We start from the raw sequence: 16,075 nt of genomic DNA, 5'->3' as shown, positions 1-16,075 counted from the left end.
CCCGGCGTTGGAAGAGGTCGTTGGTGATGAGTTGGAGGTCGGTGACCCGAAGTTGGAAGACGTTAGTGAGGTGGTCGTGGCTTACGGGTTGAGATATCAAATGTGGGTGACACCTATGGTGAAGTTGTCATATTCTGAATTCGTGTTTAGGAGGTTAACCCTCGTTCAATATAGAGTTTTTGGTGGTGCAGACATAACCGTGGAGGATATATTTGAAGAGAGAGAATACTCCGAAGTTGCAACAAGGATCATGAAAGATGAGCCAATGGTAGAGGCCAGAGGGTGTAGCGGTGCTTGTCCCCAATTTGATTTCGTTCGTTGATTGCTAATTCGAATATTTGTTTCGTTTTATGAGAACTTACTTTTAACCTATTTGGATCGATGATGAACTTTGTATATATATATTTATACTATCTATACTACATAATAAGATATCAACCTCTTAGAGTAATTGACTTGATAATTTAATAAATGGACACAAATACTCTTATTTATTTCATCCAATAAAATTTGTTACAACAAACTTATTTTAATAAATTTAAAAACTAAAATGACGGAAAAAAATTGTGCACGCAAATTATCACGTGCATTATTTGCTAACACATGAAAAAATAGAATCCGTTTGCCTCAATCTTTTCTTTTAACTGCCCATTGTAATATTTTTATGTGAATTTTAAAATGTTACGAAAACAATTATATTTTCAAAGGAGTCTCCCTCTTCCTTTCATGAATCTGATGATTTCTCAGCTCTAAAAATCCAAAATCCATTCATGAATGGCGTCCTCCGCTCCTCCGCCGCCGCCGTATTCCCCCTCCAGATGAAACGATCGGTATCCGCCATTATTACGCCGCCGCCGCCGCTCTCCTCAGCTCAATCTTCCTTTTTTGTCATCTTTTCATTCTTCAAACCCCTATCATTCTCTATCGCACCCGCAGCCGAACCCGTTTCCCAATCAGAATCAACTGTCGGTGAAATCTCATTTCAATTGTTTACTCTACTCTCCCAACCCAATTGGCAAAAGCATCCTTCTCTCAGGAGATTAATCCCGGTGATATCCCCTTCACTCTTCTCCTCATTCCTCTCTCAGCATCCTCATCTCAATCCTCATACTGCCCTCGGATTCTTCAATATTCTCTCCCGTGCTCCCACTTTTAAGCCAAATGTGCAGACGTATTCATCTCTGTTACGCATTTTGATACGGAGTAGGAATTTTGGGGTCGCGGAGAAGACGAGGATGCTGATGATTAAGTCCTGTGAGACTTCCGAGGAAGCGGGACTGGCATTGTGTGTTTTGCGGGAGATGAATAGTTGCGATGGTGATTTTAGATTTAAGCTCAGTGTGAGGTGCTATAACACGCTCTTGATGATGCTGGCGAGGTTTCTTATGATCGATGACATTAAATGTGTTTATGGGCAGATGTTGGATGATAAGATGTCTCCGAATATTTATACTTTTAATACGTTGATTAATGCGTTTTGTAAATTGGGTGATGTGAGTAAAGCTGAGTTGTATCTGAATAAGATTCTGCAGGCGGGGTTGAGACCAGATACACATACGTACACGTCGTTTATTTTAGGACATTGTAGGAGAAAGGATGTTGATGCTGGAAGAACGATTTTCGTGACAATGCCACAAAAGGGTTGTCAGAGAAATGAAGTTTCTTATAATAACTTGATGCATGGTTTGTGCGAAGCAGGAAGAGTGGATGAGGCAATGGCCCTATTCATGGAAATGGAGGCTGATAATTGTAAGGCGAATGTCCGAACCTACACAATTCTTATTGATGCTTTGTGTGGTTTGGATAGGAGGTTGGAGGCTTTGAACTTGTTTCAGGAGATGAAGGAAAAGGGTTGTGAGCCTAATGTTCACACTTATACAGTTATTATTGATGGTACTTGTAAAGAAGGTAAGCTGGATGAAGCACAAGGAATATTGAATGCTATGTTAGATAGGAGTTTGGCTCCAAGCGTAGTGACTTATAATGCATTGATCAATGGGTATTGTAAAAAAGGGATGGTTGATGCTGCTCTTAAGATATTTGACATGATGAAGGCAAAAAATTGTAGTCCGAATGTGCGGACTTATAATGAGTTAATATCTGGATTCTGTGAGATTAGAAAGGTGCACAAGGCAATGGCACTTCTCACTAAGATGCAAGAGCAGAATCTGTCTCCAGATATAGTCACTTTTAACCTTTTAGTATATGGACAATGTAAGGATGGTGATCTAGATTGCGCTTTTCACCTGCTTAGGATAATGGAAGAGAAAACTGTTGTTGCCGATCAGATAACTTTTGGTACTCTTATTGATGCTTTATGTGAAAAAGGAAGGGTTGACAAGGCTTATGAAATATTTGATTCTCTCAAAGGTAAAGGAATAAAGGCTAATAAATTTATATACACTGCTTTGATCGATGGTTACTGCAATTTGGAGAATGTTGATTTTGCCTTAACTTTGTTTGAAGAAATGCTCACCGAGGGTTGCCTTCCAAACTTGGCTGCTTACAATGCACTGATTCATGGGTTGTGCAAAGTGAAAAGACTACCTGAAGCTGCACAATTTATGCAAAGGATGTCGGATGAAGGCATGGAACCCTCGATTGTTACTTACACTGTTCTCATTGATCAAATGCTTAAAGATTTGGCATTTGAACAAGCGTATAAGGTTTTAAATCAAATGATTGCTCTGGGGCACAAACCTGATATCTGTATATACACTTCATTCCTTCTTGCTTATTGCAACCAAGGAAAGTTGAAAGAAGCAGAAGATGTAATGGTTGAAATGAAAAAAGAAGGTGTCCTACCTGATTTGATGGCTTACACGGTGTTAATTGATGGATATGGACGTTCAGGATCCCTAAATCTTGCTTTTGATACCTTTGTATCTATGGTTACTGCTGGGTATGAACCATCTAATTATACATATTCTGTTTTAATAAAACATCTCTTGCTTGCAAAACAAATCAATGAAAATGACAGTGGAATAAAGCTTCATCTGAAAATGGATAGCAGCTCTATCAATATTGTTGATGTGTGGAAAATTATGGAATATGATACAGCTCTCAAACTCTTTAAGGAGATGAATGAGCATGGATGCATGCCAAATATAACCACTTACGATGCACTCATCACTGGACTTTGCGGAGAAGGGCGCATCGAGGAAGCCTGGAGGTTGGTTGCTCATATGAAACAATGTGGAATCTCTCCAAATGAAGTCATATACAACACACTACTAAGCTGTTGCTGCAAATTGAAACTGTATGAGGAAGCTCTAGATGTAGTTGAGACCATGCACAAGCATGAATTTTTACCTCATTTAGAGCCCTATAAGTTACTTATTTGTGGTTTATATGAAAAGGGAAATGATGAGAAAGCTAAATCAATCTTCTCCGGGTTGCTTCACTGTGGTTACAATTATGATGAAGTGGCTTGGAAGGTTTTAATTGATGGCTTGCTGAAAAGGGGGTTTCTGGACAGAAGCTTTGAGTTGTTTGATGTCATGGAAAAAAATGGCTGCCAGGTTAATCCTCAGACTTGTACAATGATAATGGACGGGCTAATGGTTCGAAGAGATGGACCATAAGACATTATTTTATTCTTCTCTTGGTATTGGTCTATGATTGGTGAGAAAACTTTTCGGGATCAACATATCTGTATTATTCAGGCAAAGCATAAACTCACCTCCAACCAGATCTTTCCATGCTGGTTTGTATGTGGTGCATATCCGATAAATACGCTTTAGCCTTTGTGGTCGGATTTGTGGTGGTTGTGTCAGCGATCTCACTCCTGCTTTTCTAGGACAGGCAATCACTAAAGGCTATAGCCTGTGACATTTGGAAAATTTGAGGTAACTCATTTTATATATTTTAAATTGTTCTAATTACTGGTCAAACTATTCTATTTTTCCCTGCTTGCTACTTTTCTCATTTGTGTATTTACTATTATATAACTTTTTGTTATTCCCATCACTATCTGGTTGAAATTGCTTATCCTTCTTTTGTTCTTATCTTTAGTATTTCAGCCATTTTCCTGAGTAATGAATATGATTAGTTTACTCTTACTTTTGCATAATATGTTTTTGTGTAGTACCTACTCAGTTACACAGCGTATCCATGTATTCTGAATTCGAATACGTTGACTGATTCATGCATTTGCTGATATTGATGGTAACATGAGTCACGTGACTAACCAACCGATTGGGAGGTTGAAGTTGCTTTCTTAATCTGTTTCATACAGTAAAGGAGAAACAGGTGGCAAAATATGGTGAAGTACCATTCATAGTTTCCTAGCGAAAGTAATTTGTTGGGTGAGGCTCACAGTTAGAAAATGGGTTACTTTACCAATAGGAATTTTTTCCGGTTATTAAAGTTTAGATCAAGGACAGAAAGCATCCACCTCATTGGAAATTCATTTTTTTTTTCCTTCATTGTTTTTTCTTATCACGTGCCTGTAAAAAATTATCCTGAATTATGAAACTGTGACTTTGGGACCAATACTAGCAAGGCCTTTCTTCCTTTTTGGTTCTTGATTACCCTATTTGGTCAAGTAAATCTACTTTGCAGACGAGCCGGATAGGCAATCCCTTGATCATTTGGATCTTGAAATTAGATGTTTGATTACTGTTTTCTCTGTAGACTCTCCAGCCCAGGTGCAGTCATAAACTGTTTGATTCGAGTATGTGGAAGGAGCGTTGAAACTCGTTCTTCTGGGTCATAAAATGGTCCCAGGGAAAAGAATGAGCTTAAGAGTTTTCTCTGTTGCTCTTTATCTTTGAGGTGATCCATCAGCTTAGCTGACTGTGGAGATATCCTCTCTTGTGTCCTTTGGTTTGGCATATCTTATATATTATTTAGTTCTGAGGTTGTCAAATGTTACTATCAGTTTGCGAGCACCAGTTATTGCTGTATTGTCTGGCAGTGCATCTAGTTTCTAGAGTTGCATATCAAGAATATCATGAACACAGATAAGAAAAACCTAATATTGTTCAACGGTAGTATTGTCTGAGATGCATCATAAGAACAACCTCAAATGTTTTCAATGGCAGTATTATCTGAGATGCATAAAATTACTTCTTCATGTCATATGCAGTTAACTTTGTATCAATTTATTGCTAGATTGATTTTATGTTCTACACAGATGTGGATCACTAGAACATATATGCACTGCTTCAATTTGCAATTGATAGTGCCATCACGTTGAAATCCATAATGCATACAAGATAAAGGGCTACCGGCTATGGAAGTTCTACCGGTTATATTGGAAAAATGACGCTGACTCGAATCAACTTGCAGGGAAAGGCATTACAATTGATATATCAGCAAGGAATGCTTTTACATGTTTTGGTTGCAAGGTTTTGATCCTGCCAGTATGTTGGATATTACTCTTAAGGGAGTTTCGCAAGGTAATTAAAACCAAATAGTAGTGTATATTATAGCTATGTCTTCTTTGTATCTTTGATGCGCATATTTCGTGCAGGTTGATCTGATGAGTCTTGAACATGATGTGCTTGTTTATTTTAATGGCTTAGAATTCTTGATGGAAGCAAAACTAAGAACACAATTTCTTTTTGCCAACACTTGTGTATTAGAAAGTACTTTGGTCTTGTTTAGTTTCTGTTACGTTTCAATCCTCAAAACAACGTCCGGTAATAAAAGAGATTCAAGGAAATAATACATAACAAGGTAATGATATTTTGTAAATAACAGTATGATTTATAAAGAAATGACCAATCCTCAAAAGAACAGCTCCTTGGAGCAGAAAATATATATAACAGAACATTTTCCCTCTCAGAAACTGTCATAACATTCAAAAACATACTAAAATAACTAATCTCATCCCATTTAATTCTTGGCACGCATAAAATAACTAATCTCAGTATTACCCATAAACCTAAGCCGACTAATACTCATAAGTTCAAGCCCGCAGCAGTTTCAATCCCTAAAATCTTTTCCATCCCACACATGGTAAAACCAATAATTGTCATCTCATGTTCATTTTATAAAATTTTAGTTTGTATATTGGATTGAAAGATTTGGATTTGACAAAATATTTCCTGGAAGGATTGCAAATAACTCATTTGGTGAGAATTTGAAATCGATTGCATTAGTTAATAAACAAGTAAAAATACCAAGAGATGGATTCAAGAGCTCTCAAACAAGTGAGATGGATTCATTATTATGATTTGAGCTCCAAATCCATCAATCTAAATGCAATCTTAAAGGTAAAGAAATATTAGGAAGAGAGCACACAACACAATACTAGATTTGTGCAGTTCAACCATCGAGGCCTACATCCACCAAACAATGCCCAGATGACCACGAGTACCTGACTACAATATCTTAGTTTAGATTACAATTGCCACCTCTTCATGTAGGTAACATTGTATTGGGGGTAATATTGTGGGAAATAATTCCTGAACCTCAATCATTGTGATATCATATTGAAGATACATATAACAGGTGTTTATCGTTGCTTTTCTTGTGTGCAAATGCAACAAGTTGGATCATTTGAAACTGGTTGGGTTGCTTCAGCTGCTACCCATTCCCTATCACACCTGGATCACATGTATATGGATTTTGTTTAAGTGTTTATTTTGTCCCATGGAAAAAAATTTCTCCTCGTAGTAGGGGATGAATTCTCCTGGTATGCACATTTTGTGTCCCTTTCTCATTCATACATGACAGTTCTCGTCGCACGGTTCTTCTTCAACCACAGTTATAGTTCACGGGCTCTCACAAACAATTGTTAGTGATCGTGAAGTTACTTTTACTAATTCATTTTGGAAGGTACTCTTCCATTTGAGCGGTCTCCAACCTTGTTTTTGACTTTTGTTTTACCTACTACCACAATCTGACAGCCAAACTGAAGCAGTTAACTGCATCGTGGAAATGTATTTATGATCCTTTATAGGAGACGATCCTCATAAATGGACGGAATGTTTGTCAAGGATGAGTCATTTCTCATACAAGCTTCTATTTCACCCTTAAAACCCACCTTCTGAAATTGTTTACAGGCGTGGGGTACCATGGCCCCTATCTTATTGTCCATGTCTTTCGCACATTGAGTTATTGGACCATGTGCTGCGAGATTGTGAAACTGTGTTGAACAACCTGTGGGAATGTTTACATCGCGCCTAGAATTCCATGACGACCAGACTACACTTCTTCACATAGAAAAGTCCGATTTGTTATTTTTCAAATAAAGTTGTCAATAATAAGCATGGGATGAATAATGAAGACTAGGAGATATTAGGTTGTACTATTTTGTATTTGTCAGCAATTTATGAACTTGAAATTCCTTAAGGTTGTGTTACATGGAAAGATTTCTGATCTATGGATTTCAAATTTATTTTTGTTGTCTAGGTAAGTAAGACCATAAACTTTAAATTCATCTTTTTCATGTTTATATATAGTATGCCATGTTAATTACGATGGATTTCTAATTCACCCAATAATGATGTTATTTATAATTCATTCTACTTTATATAACTAGTGTGTAAATAATAAGTAAAGAATGAGTTTGAGATTCAATCTGTTGTTTCATTGGGATAATGATTGTTTGGCTCTAAATTTCATATAATGAACTATGTACATGATAATTAAGTGCTCATATCAGTCCATTTCATTACAATTAAATTGGGGTTCCTTTTCTCCTTTGATATCCAATTTTATATTTGATTGCTTTGTAGCTTAGAAACAAAGGGGTACACTTTCGGTTTAGTATGTCATTGATGCTTCTGGCTTATTTCTTGTCTGTTGTTTGTTATATGCACCCTTTGTTCCCGAGTCCTTAAAACTCTGTTTTTGCAGGCATTACCGAAAATGTTTTGGGAAACCATATAATTCCGTTGGGAACCCTGTCAGGTGATAATATCGAAGTTTTGGTGAACTATTTTAGAAGAAGGTAATATAGTTGTTAGTTTCCTTTTACTTCCTCTTCAAGTGCTCTTATATACTTTGATTTTATTATTTCAGAATACTAGTTATCCGATATATTTGATTAACGTGAAGAAGTTTTACTCGATACCAATTTGCAGGATATTGAGGCACAAAGATGTGAAGTTGTGGAACCTCCATTCTGGTAATCAGTATTCATTTCTTGCGCTTCTATGTGGGTGCTGGATTACTGTCACCATTATCTTTGGCTTATTACTTTAAAATAGAGGAAATATTAATATGTTAAACTATACATTCAACATATTGCTGCACCACCCAAAATAAAGAAAGGCTGGGCTATATTCTTTTCTGTTTATCTGAGTTAGAGAGAATTGTCAAATATAACAAAAACCGAGCACGTTGTTTTGCTGCACTTGGCAACAGGTTTAAAACGCTGAACTCCACTTAGCACTATCTTGGAATAAGGCGCATCATGAAGAATATCCACTTGATTTTCTTGTGTATCTTCATCTACATTGAGGACACAGATTATCGGCTTGTTGACGATCAAACTGTGCCTGAACGGGTTGTCAAGCTTATTTTCATCGCCATAGAAGAGGTCACCATTGACATTACATAAGATACGAAGCAATCCGGAATAATCTGTCACTGCGAATTGCCAGGTATTCTTATAATACGTGATTGGGATTCTTCTTGTGCCGGAAGATCGATTGCATGGTGTTGGCAACGCACCCAACAATATCCGTAGGCAAAAGCTATAGCACCAGATATTCTGTTTCGATGTACACCAGATATTCTGTTTCGATGTATATTGCATTGGTGTTAATTTACAAAAATTTCATGGATAACTGAAATTACCATTTCAATTTTGGAAAAATCGTAGGATTTATCAGGAATCCGGTTTCATCCTATGCATGCAAGTGAGTTTTATACTTGATTTTGACCAAACTTGTAAGCTACTCGATTAAAACTTGATTTATGCTTTGATTTTGACCAACCTCGAATAAGTCGAGTTTTCAAACTTGTTATGACTCTTTCATAAATCATATGCACCAATTAATATAAAAAAGACCACGTGACATTTAGCCGCTAGTATATTGGGCATCAAGCTTGCATCAACTCAAACTCAATCAACACTGAAAAATCTAGCATGTCGAGCTTGAGTTTGTGCAACTCAAATTAATCAAATCAAGCTCGAGTTTCAGTCGACTCGACGCAATTCCCGCTCTTGAATTTGCTACAATTGAATGGCACGGTTAGTGCAAGAAACTAGTGATGGTATAAAAGCATCCCGGCTTCCGAGTAATAGAACCAAAAGACCAATATGTAAATTTAATAATACTGCGGAGCATGAAAACAAATATTTATAAACGAACATAAACATTGCACAAGATTTTGGAATATCATATTTCATTATTCAGAATAAGAATGGTATGGTAGTTCTAAAATAGAGGCTTAGAGTAGTAAAATCTAAAATAAACTTCTGTACATTAATTTGTTGGATACATATTTGCACAGACGACACTTCTCCTGTCTTTTCCCCCTTTGGTAGTGGACATATTAAAACATAAATCATTTATTTCGAAAAAATAATAACAAATCATCAAGTAAAAAATTATACCGCAGACTTCATATTGTAAGTGACAGGAGTACCTATTTAACTCACTGCTAGATAACCCAGACACGGCTTTTTTATGTTTGCTACTTTTGGGGAGAAATTAGCTTATTTTCCTCCGAGTCATGCTTCATGGAAGAATCTCCGCCCATCAGTTCCTGAAAGCCTTCAACCTTCACAGGTTGAGCCCTCGACACTCCCACATTCCTGTATGTAGGAGAAACATTCAGAGTTATAGCAGCTGTGTACATCGATTACTGGATTCTCGGTTAAATACATTTCACGATGATCTCAAAAAATATGGCAAAGGATCGAATTCATGTCAAGTCTCGAGATAATTTCTTACGGTGACTGGATTTGTGGCATCTGAAGAGACGTCATTGGCCTAAATGGGTTGTTGGCTTGAGCATGGAGAGATGATATTGCAGCAAGTTGTTGCTGTCGCAACTGTTGCAGCTGGGGATGTCTGGAATTTATCGCCGTGAGGGCATTTGTATCAAGTGGAAAATCCGTTGGAGCTTCCATCTTCACTTGCACCATTGGTCTGTCCTTGTCCATATTCATATTCATGGCAGGACGAGGCGTTGCTGCTTGTCGTCTTCTCATCCTCTCCCACTGCTGCTGTTGCTGAAAAGCCAGAAACTGGGGATTGTTCATCTGCTGCATCTGAGGGTTCATTTGTCTTAGAATCTGTTAAAAAACCAGAGTAAATTAATTCTACATCAGATAATTATAAATATTCTCATATCAAAAACCACGAGTAAATAAAGGTATTCGAGAGTAAGAAAGCTGGCATAAGGCATATACCTGCTGTGTCTGCTGAAAGGGAATTTGATGATGTGCTGGCAACTGTGCCTGGATTCCCACCACTTGTTGCTGAGTTTGGTGCACAACATTTTTAGTGTTGTCCTTCACAAGTTCTGCCAAAGCCCCCAGATTACTGCAAATCAAATGCATAACACGTTAGTCAAATGTGGAGAAAAGAAGTTTAGAGGATGGTAATAAGCCTCAACACAAGCTACATCGACGAATAAAAAACTATAAGCAACGCATGGATCAGAACTTACATACTTGAAACACATGATTACTCATCACAGCAAGGTGAGTGAGAGTGATATCATAAAATACTGAAGGAAACAAATTAACACAAATCTAATGCTAAACATAAAACCAGATACACACGCAAAAATACAAAGCATAGTTGCATAAATATAGCAAAAAATCTGTTATAAGGGTATACAGCAAGCAAATCTCACGTTTGATGTAATTTTTCAAATTCTACTTTACAAACTGCACAAGGTCCCCGTTCATCAATAACCTTTTCCATAATCAGACATTATATCTTATCATTGTATATGGCCTCATACAGGGACAAACCAAGAAATTTTCCCAGTGGAGGCAAATCATGCTTGAACAATGATCAACGCAATCCAAGCATGAGAGCTAAAATAATATTTTTATTATAAAGACCTTTCAGTGAAATGAGTATGCTTTAGGAGACACAACAGAAACAGAACGATTGAGCAAAATAAATGAAGGTAAGATGATTTATTAAAAATATGGGCCATTAACAGACTTCAAAATTGCGGTATTACGATCAAGTCCACTCTTCCTCATTTATATTTGTCCTACTCCTAACTCCCATTTATCTTGCAGATAACACATAACATATCGTCATAAAAATGGGCCTACAAGAGTTATAAGGCATGCTCATTTCCAGCAACAGAAAAGAAGTCTAAAACTTTCACATATAAAGTACACAACACATTTCTCACCTATTTTCTGACATTTGAAGGAACATTTTTATTAATTCCATGGCAGAACACTGTTTCCGGTAGCTGTCAGAAAGGAGCTTCAAAACACGCCCCAATTTGTTGATATGACAGCTCAAAAACTGCGCCAATACTTCTAAAGGAGCCTCTGTAGACGATTCAAACCCCACATTATTTAGGACTCGTGCTACCACCTTCTGCGACATATGTGATGCTTCTTCTTGACCAAGAAGTTTTTTGCTTGCTTGAGATCCATTTTTTCCAGGAGTTTGAAGTCCTCCTTGCTCCATATTAAGATATTCAGGTCTAATACCAAGCCTTTCAATCATAATTGGGCTGATCACAGGGCTCTTATTCATAATCTGTGGCAGGTTATCCAAAACCCCATTGAACTGTACTTTCTGATAGTTATCCAGTGCACTTCTTTGCAGAACCGCACTATCAGGCACACAATTCAAAGTAAACATGGTTTCAGGGAAAAAGACTGTTTCATCAGTTGTGTTACTATCAACTGCAACCATGTTTGATCGCAAACTCGGTGCATCATTAAAAACTGTTCTCCTCCTTTTGTGATTCTCTAGTACTCTAAGATACGTGGCCATCTGTTCAGGTGTCCGCTTATCTGATTCTCTATCCCCTAACAGTAATCTATATGATTTGCTTGCTTTATATTTCTCAAAAAACAAAGTATACCATGTTTCTGGCAATTCTTCAAACTTGAACCTTTGGGACATTGTATCAACTTCAATATCACTATATCTTGTACCAGCACTAAGGCTTCCTTTAGACTGCCCCTGCGAAATTCATTGTTAACAAGCAAAATAAATGCAGCAGTGAACCAAAAACCAGAAAGACTTCAGAAATCAAGCAGGTGACAAATGAAAAGATTTGAATTACTGCATAGACAGAAGAATAGATCAGACAATCAAGTAACAGAACAGATAGATAGAAAGTCTGAAGGGATGAATTTATAAAAAAAAAAATGGCACTGTTTTGATTTTTTGAGCACCGGTATTTTTATTCACAACTGTATTCTCTCTAACTTTTGTCCTCTCTCTTAGACACCAGTATTTTTTTCTTTAGCTTTTCGGTTTTCCCTCGTCTTACTAGACAATCATTCAAAGTAATACAATCAAGCCTCTAAACAATAAACAGGGATTCTCTATCTTAATTTCAAATCAATTCAGAAGATATCATGCGTCACAGCTACTAAAAGAAATATTGCAAAACCTTGGAAGGTGCCATATTCCACGCAGCTAGGCCTTGGCGGAGTTGATCGCCATCTTGAGCACTATTTTCCAAAGTGAAATACACATCATCGCCATGCAACTCCAAATCTGCACTCATATTTAAAAGTTGACCAAAGGTTGAGTAAAAACATGATAAACCTTTGGTTGCTGCAGTGTACTCTGTAGAGAAAATGGGATTTCATTGAGCAAAACATGTTCCTCAGAGTCGACCCTCTAGCTCGGGTGCTTAAAAACAAATAATTGAGCTAGAAACATAACTCTTCCGCACTAAGAAAACTAAATTCAAGAATGAGGGAGAAAAATTGAGCCTGGTTTGGAAACTCGAATAATCGATACGAATACAAAATCCAAACTCGAGAACATAAACCCTCGTAAAAAAGAATACTTACAATTGGGATTGAGCTTTGAGAGGGCGGGGGGCTGCTGAGATCGAAGGAATAGGGAAACCGAGGCCTTATCGTAGAGGAGAGCGCGTGCACGTAGCTGCAGCTGGATCTGAGACTTGGTCTTGGAGTCATTGGGTCGCATGAAGGCGTCCCAGGAGGCCGGGGACGAGAGGAAGTGAACGAAGTTGGAGTAGACGGCGTCGCCGAGCCACGAACGCCACACGCCGTGGCTCTCGAGTTTCCGCGCCAGCTCGTAGCCTCGGCCGTCGTCTCCCATCAACGCCATGGCCGAAACCTCTGATTCTGACTGAAATCAATTATCCCAATTTCCCCATTACCGTTTTAGATTGTTCGTTGAGAAGTTTTATGAGTTATAACAAAGAAGGCGTGCTTACAACAAAATATATATATTTATTTACATATTTTTTTTAAATCGCAAAATAACAAACAGAACCAAAATTGCAGTTTTTTCAAAAAAAAAAATTCACTCGTCAAATCATATCAACTGAGTTTTGTGAAAGAAAATTATGTATATACATACAGTAAAATCTTTCTAAATTAATATTTAATAAATTAATAAATTCTCCAAACTAATATTTTTTCAGCTTCGTTTTGAGCAAGTTTATTAAATCATTAATTTTGATAAATTAATGAAATAAAATAATTTTGAAAGAACTTTATATAAAAACATGATGATGTCAATATTATAAATTAATAATTCTTTAAAATTATAGAATATAACTAGGATAAATCAGTAAAACGTGATTCTATTTTTATTTGCTTTTTTTCTTGAAAATCAAATCTATTGAATTGTGGAAATTTAATTGATTTTACTTTCTATCTTTTCTAATTACATCCAAAAGCTCTAATATTTCGTTTTCGAATCATGTCACAAAACTGTAATGAGTTGTTTTCTCTATGAATGCATTTTTTCGCATAATTGGTTCCAAAGACACGGTATCATCATCAAATTTATCATCAATTATATTTTCAATTACGGTAATCGTAATTTCTTATAAGCTTTGTACTTATGAACACATACATTTTCACCTTCATAATATTAATACATTTTTAGTAAATAATAAGGAAAATTATAGTGCTAAGTTAAATAAATTATTAATATATTAGAAATATCGAAATATCCTCTTTAAAATAATAAATTAATAATTTATCGATTAATTATTACTTCTATAAATTAATAAAATTTTATTGTCTCAATATTATTAATTTATAGGGTTTTTATTGTATATTACGTGTAAGCGATGCTGATTTAAAAAAAAAAAATCCATCATATTTACCTATTTCGAATTCAAAGATAATTAATTATAGATAATGGGCCTGTTTCAAAATTTATCAAACGATCTCAATTTTGATACTTATGGTCAATTACAGATCATGGCCAGCCCATTAACTGTTGTATATTCCCATAAATATGGGGTTTCTGCAACCCAACCCATTAACTGTCAATAAACCCTCGTTCTAGGATTTTTGCAAGCAAGCGCGGCCGAAAGTTCTCTCGCCTCCTTCTCCGCCTCTCGCCTCCCGCTCCGCCGTGCGCAGCCATGGACGTTGATACCAATGCCGCCGCCCCTTCCGCCACTGCACCCGTCAACACTCCAAAGCAGGGCGTCCAATTTGCGCAGAAGCCTAACTTTCAGCCCCTAAAAGCACACGAAATCTCCGACGGTCAAATCCAATTCCGTAAAATCCCCGTCCCCCCTCATCGCTATACTCCTCTGAAAAAAGCATGGCTTGAAATCTACACGCCTGTATACGAAAAAATGAAAATCGATATCCGGATGAACCTGAAATCCCGCCGGGTGGAGCTCAAAACCCGACCCGACACTCCGGATGTCAGCAATCTGCAAAAGTGTGCAGATTTCGTGCACGCGTTCATGCTGGGGTTCGATGTGATTGACGCCGACGCATTGCTACGTTTGGACGAGCTTTACGTGGAATCATTCGAGATTAAGGATGTCAAGACCTTGAGAGGGGAACACTTGTCGCGGGCGATTGGGCGGTTGAGTGGGAAAGGAGGAAGAACGAAACACGCAATCGAAAACTCTACGAGAACGAGAATCGTGATAGCTGATACGAAGATTCACATACTGGGTTCCTTCGCTAGTATCAAGGTTGCAAGAGACTCGCTATGCAGCTTAATTTTGGGTTCCCCGGCCGCCAAGGTGTATTCAAAGCTAAGAGCAGTAACTGCACGCCTGGCAGAAAGGTTTTGAACTTTCTTCTACTTTGGTTCGTGCAATTTTGCGATAGAGAAATTTTGGATCTTTGGTAAAGTTATGTTTGATGGAATGATCTTGTGTTGGTGGATGGGTTGTATTGTTATTCATAAGTTTTATAGTGCAATTTATAATTTTATTGGTGCTCACACACCTGCCTTATGTGATCTTAAGACCTACAATTGGCTGGTATTAATTCAAAGAACTCTGTTTTGTGCAATGTTTCTTGATACAGCATTTGTTTTCATACATCCAGATTAGTTGATTTGTATGGGACCGTGTGTTCTGTTCTGAAGTAAAAAATAGCTATCGAATCATAGGGACATGTTATAATAGTTGATGAATGCAAGTGCCTCGTTTTTCCATATTCACAGATTGTTCAACTGTAGAATTCAGGAACATATTGTTTTCCCAGTTCCCTTATGGAAAATTTGAAGTCTATGATTACTTGACTTGATCCTTTCTGGCTGCGTAAGTTGAGTATGCCTAGATCATCTAGCAACTTCAGCTCCTCTCGATTGGGATAATGATCCCTGACCGCATGTGCTTATATTTTTGGTCAGATTATAGTTTGAGCATGTGGAATTTTGATATTCCAAATCGAGTTCAGCCATGTTACTCTGTCAAACGGACTAGAACTTGATTTAATTTGATAAATTAAAAGATGCGGAAATCCAAATGCATATCTTCATAAAGTTGCACTAGTACACAACATCATAGTCACAGGATAATCAATATCAGTATAAATGTGTTGCCTTCCAAGGTTGTGGTGTATAACCAGTAGCTACACTGCAATTTTAGTAAAGTTCCAATCATATTGAATCCCACATGATCATCGTTTTAATTGAGTCAGTCTTTGAGGGACAGCAATATGGCAATCTATTGTAGACACACCCGCTCTGAATCTTTTGGGGATTCA

At 37.2% G+C, this 16,075-nt stretch overlaps 3 protein-coding genes across 8 annotated transcripts; 2 read left to right on the top strand and 1 right to left on the bottom strand.

Annotated features, from left to right (window-relative positions):
* Nucleotides 1-709: 709 nt before the first annotated feature.
* LOC140862872 (uncharacterized) lies at nt 710-8,792 on the top strand. Of its 5 annotated transcripts, XM_073265908.1 has the most exons (6): nt 710-2,370; nt 2,467-3,848; nt 5,138-5,402; nt 7,810-7,903; nt 8,037-8,080; nt 8,320-8,792. In XM_073265908.1, the coding sequence occupies exons 1-2, from the start codon at nt 771-773 to the stop codon at nt 3,582-3,584; spliced, it is 2,718 nt and encodes a 905-aa protein (XP_073122009.1). In that variant the 5' UTR covers nt 710-770; the 3' UTR covers nt 3,585-3,848; nt 5,138-5,402; nt 7,810-7,903; nt 8,037-8,080; nt 8,320-8,792. The 5 variants fall into 5 exon arrangements, with proteins under 5 accessions (XP_073122009.1, XP_073122007.1, XP_073122006.1 ...); XM_073265906.1 differs by having other exon boundaries at nt 710-3,848; nt 5,293-5,402; XM_073265905.1 differs by having other exon boundaries at nt 710-3,848.
* Nucleotides 8,793-9,308: 516 nt separating this feature from the next.
* On the bottom strand, nt 9,309-13,288 carry LOC140865235 (uncharacterized). Of its 2 annotated transcripts, none has more exons than XM_073269800.1 (6): nt 12,923-13,288; nt 12,514-12,620; nt 11,287-12,077; nt 10,319-10,451; nt 9,858-10,201; nt 9,309-9,718 (listed from the first exon to the last, which is right to left on the bottom strand). In XM_073269800.1, the coding sequence occupies exons 1-6, from the start codon at nt 13,203-13,205 to the stop codon at nt 9,598-9,600; spliced, it is 1,779 nt and encodes a 592-aa protein (XP_073125901.1). In that variant the 5' UTR covers nt 13,206-13,288; the 3' UTR covers nt 9,309-9,597. The 2 variants fall into 2 exon arrangements, with proteins under 2 accessions (XP_073125901.1, XP_073125902.1); XM_073269801.1 differs by having other exon boundaries at nt 11,287-12,071.
* A 1,103-nt stretch (nt 13,289-14,391) lies between these two features.
* Nucleotides 14,392-15,377, top strand: LOC140866420 (uncharacterized). Its single transcript, XM_073271408.1, has one exon. It carries the CDS (start codon nt 14,482-14,484, stop codon nt 15,151-15,153), a length of 672 nt encoding a protein of 223 aa, XP_073127509.1. The 5' UTR covers nt 14,392-14,481; the 3' UTR covers nt 15,154-15,377.
* Nucleotides 15,378-16,075: the final 698 nt, after the last annotated feature.

The sequence above is a fragment of the Henckelia pumila genome, chromosome 4 (genome assembly GCF_033568475.1).
Source record: "Henckelia pumila isolate YLH828 chromosome 4, ASM3356847v2, whole genome shotgun sequence".
Lineage (NCBI taxonomy): Eukaryota > Viridiplantae > Streptophyta > Magnoliopsida > Lamiales > Gesneriaceae > Henckelia > Henckelia pumila.
This window is presented reverse-complemented; position numbering and strand designations above follow the sequence as displayed.

Bases quoted from the DNA above. Each gene is read 5' to 3' on its own strand.
- LOC140866420 (XM_073271408.1), top strand. From the start codon at position 14,482: ATGGACGTTGATACCAATGCCGCCGCCCCTTCCGCCACTGCACCCGTC.
- LOC140862872 (XM_073265906.1), top strand. From the start codon at position 771: ATGAATGGCGTCCTCCGCTCCTCCGCCGCCGCCGTATTCCCCCTCCAG.
- LOC140865235 (XM_073269800.1), bottom strand. From the start codon at position 13,205: ATGGCGTTGATGGGAGACGACGGCCGAGGCTACGAGCTGGCGCGGAAA. The intron at 12,621-12,922 runs GTAAGTATTCTT...ATATGAGTGCAG, and splicing joins CTCAAAGCTCAATCCCAATT to ATTTGGAGTTGCATGGCGAT. The intron at 10,202-10,318 runs GTATATGCCTTA...GTTTTTTAACAG, and splicing joins CCTTTCAGCAGACACAGCAG to ATTCTAAGACAAATGAACCC.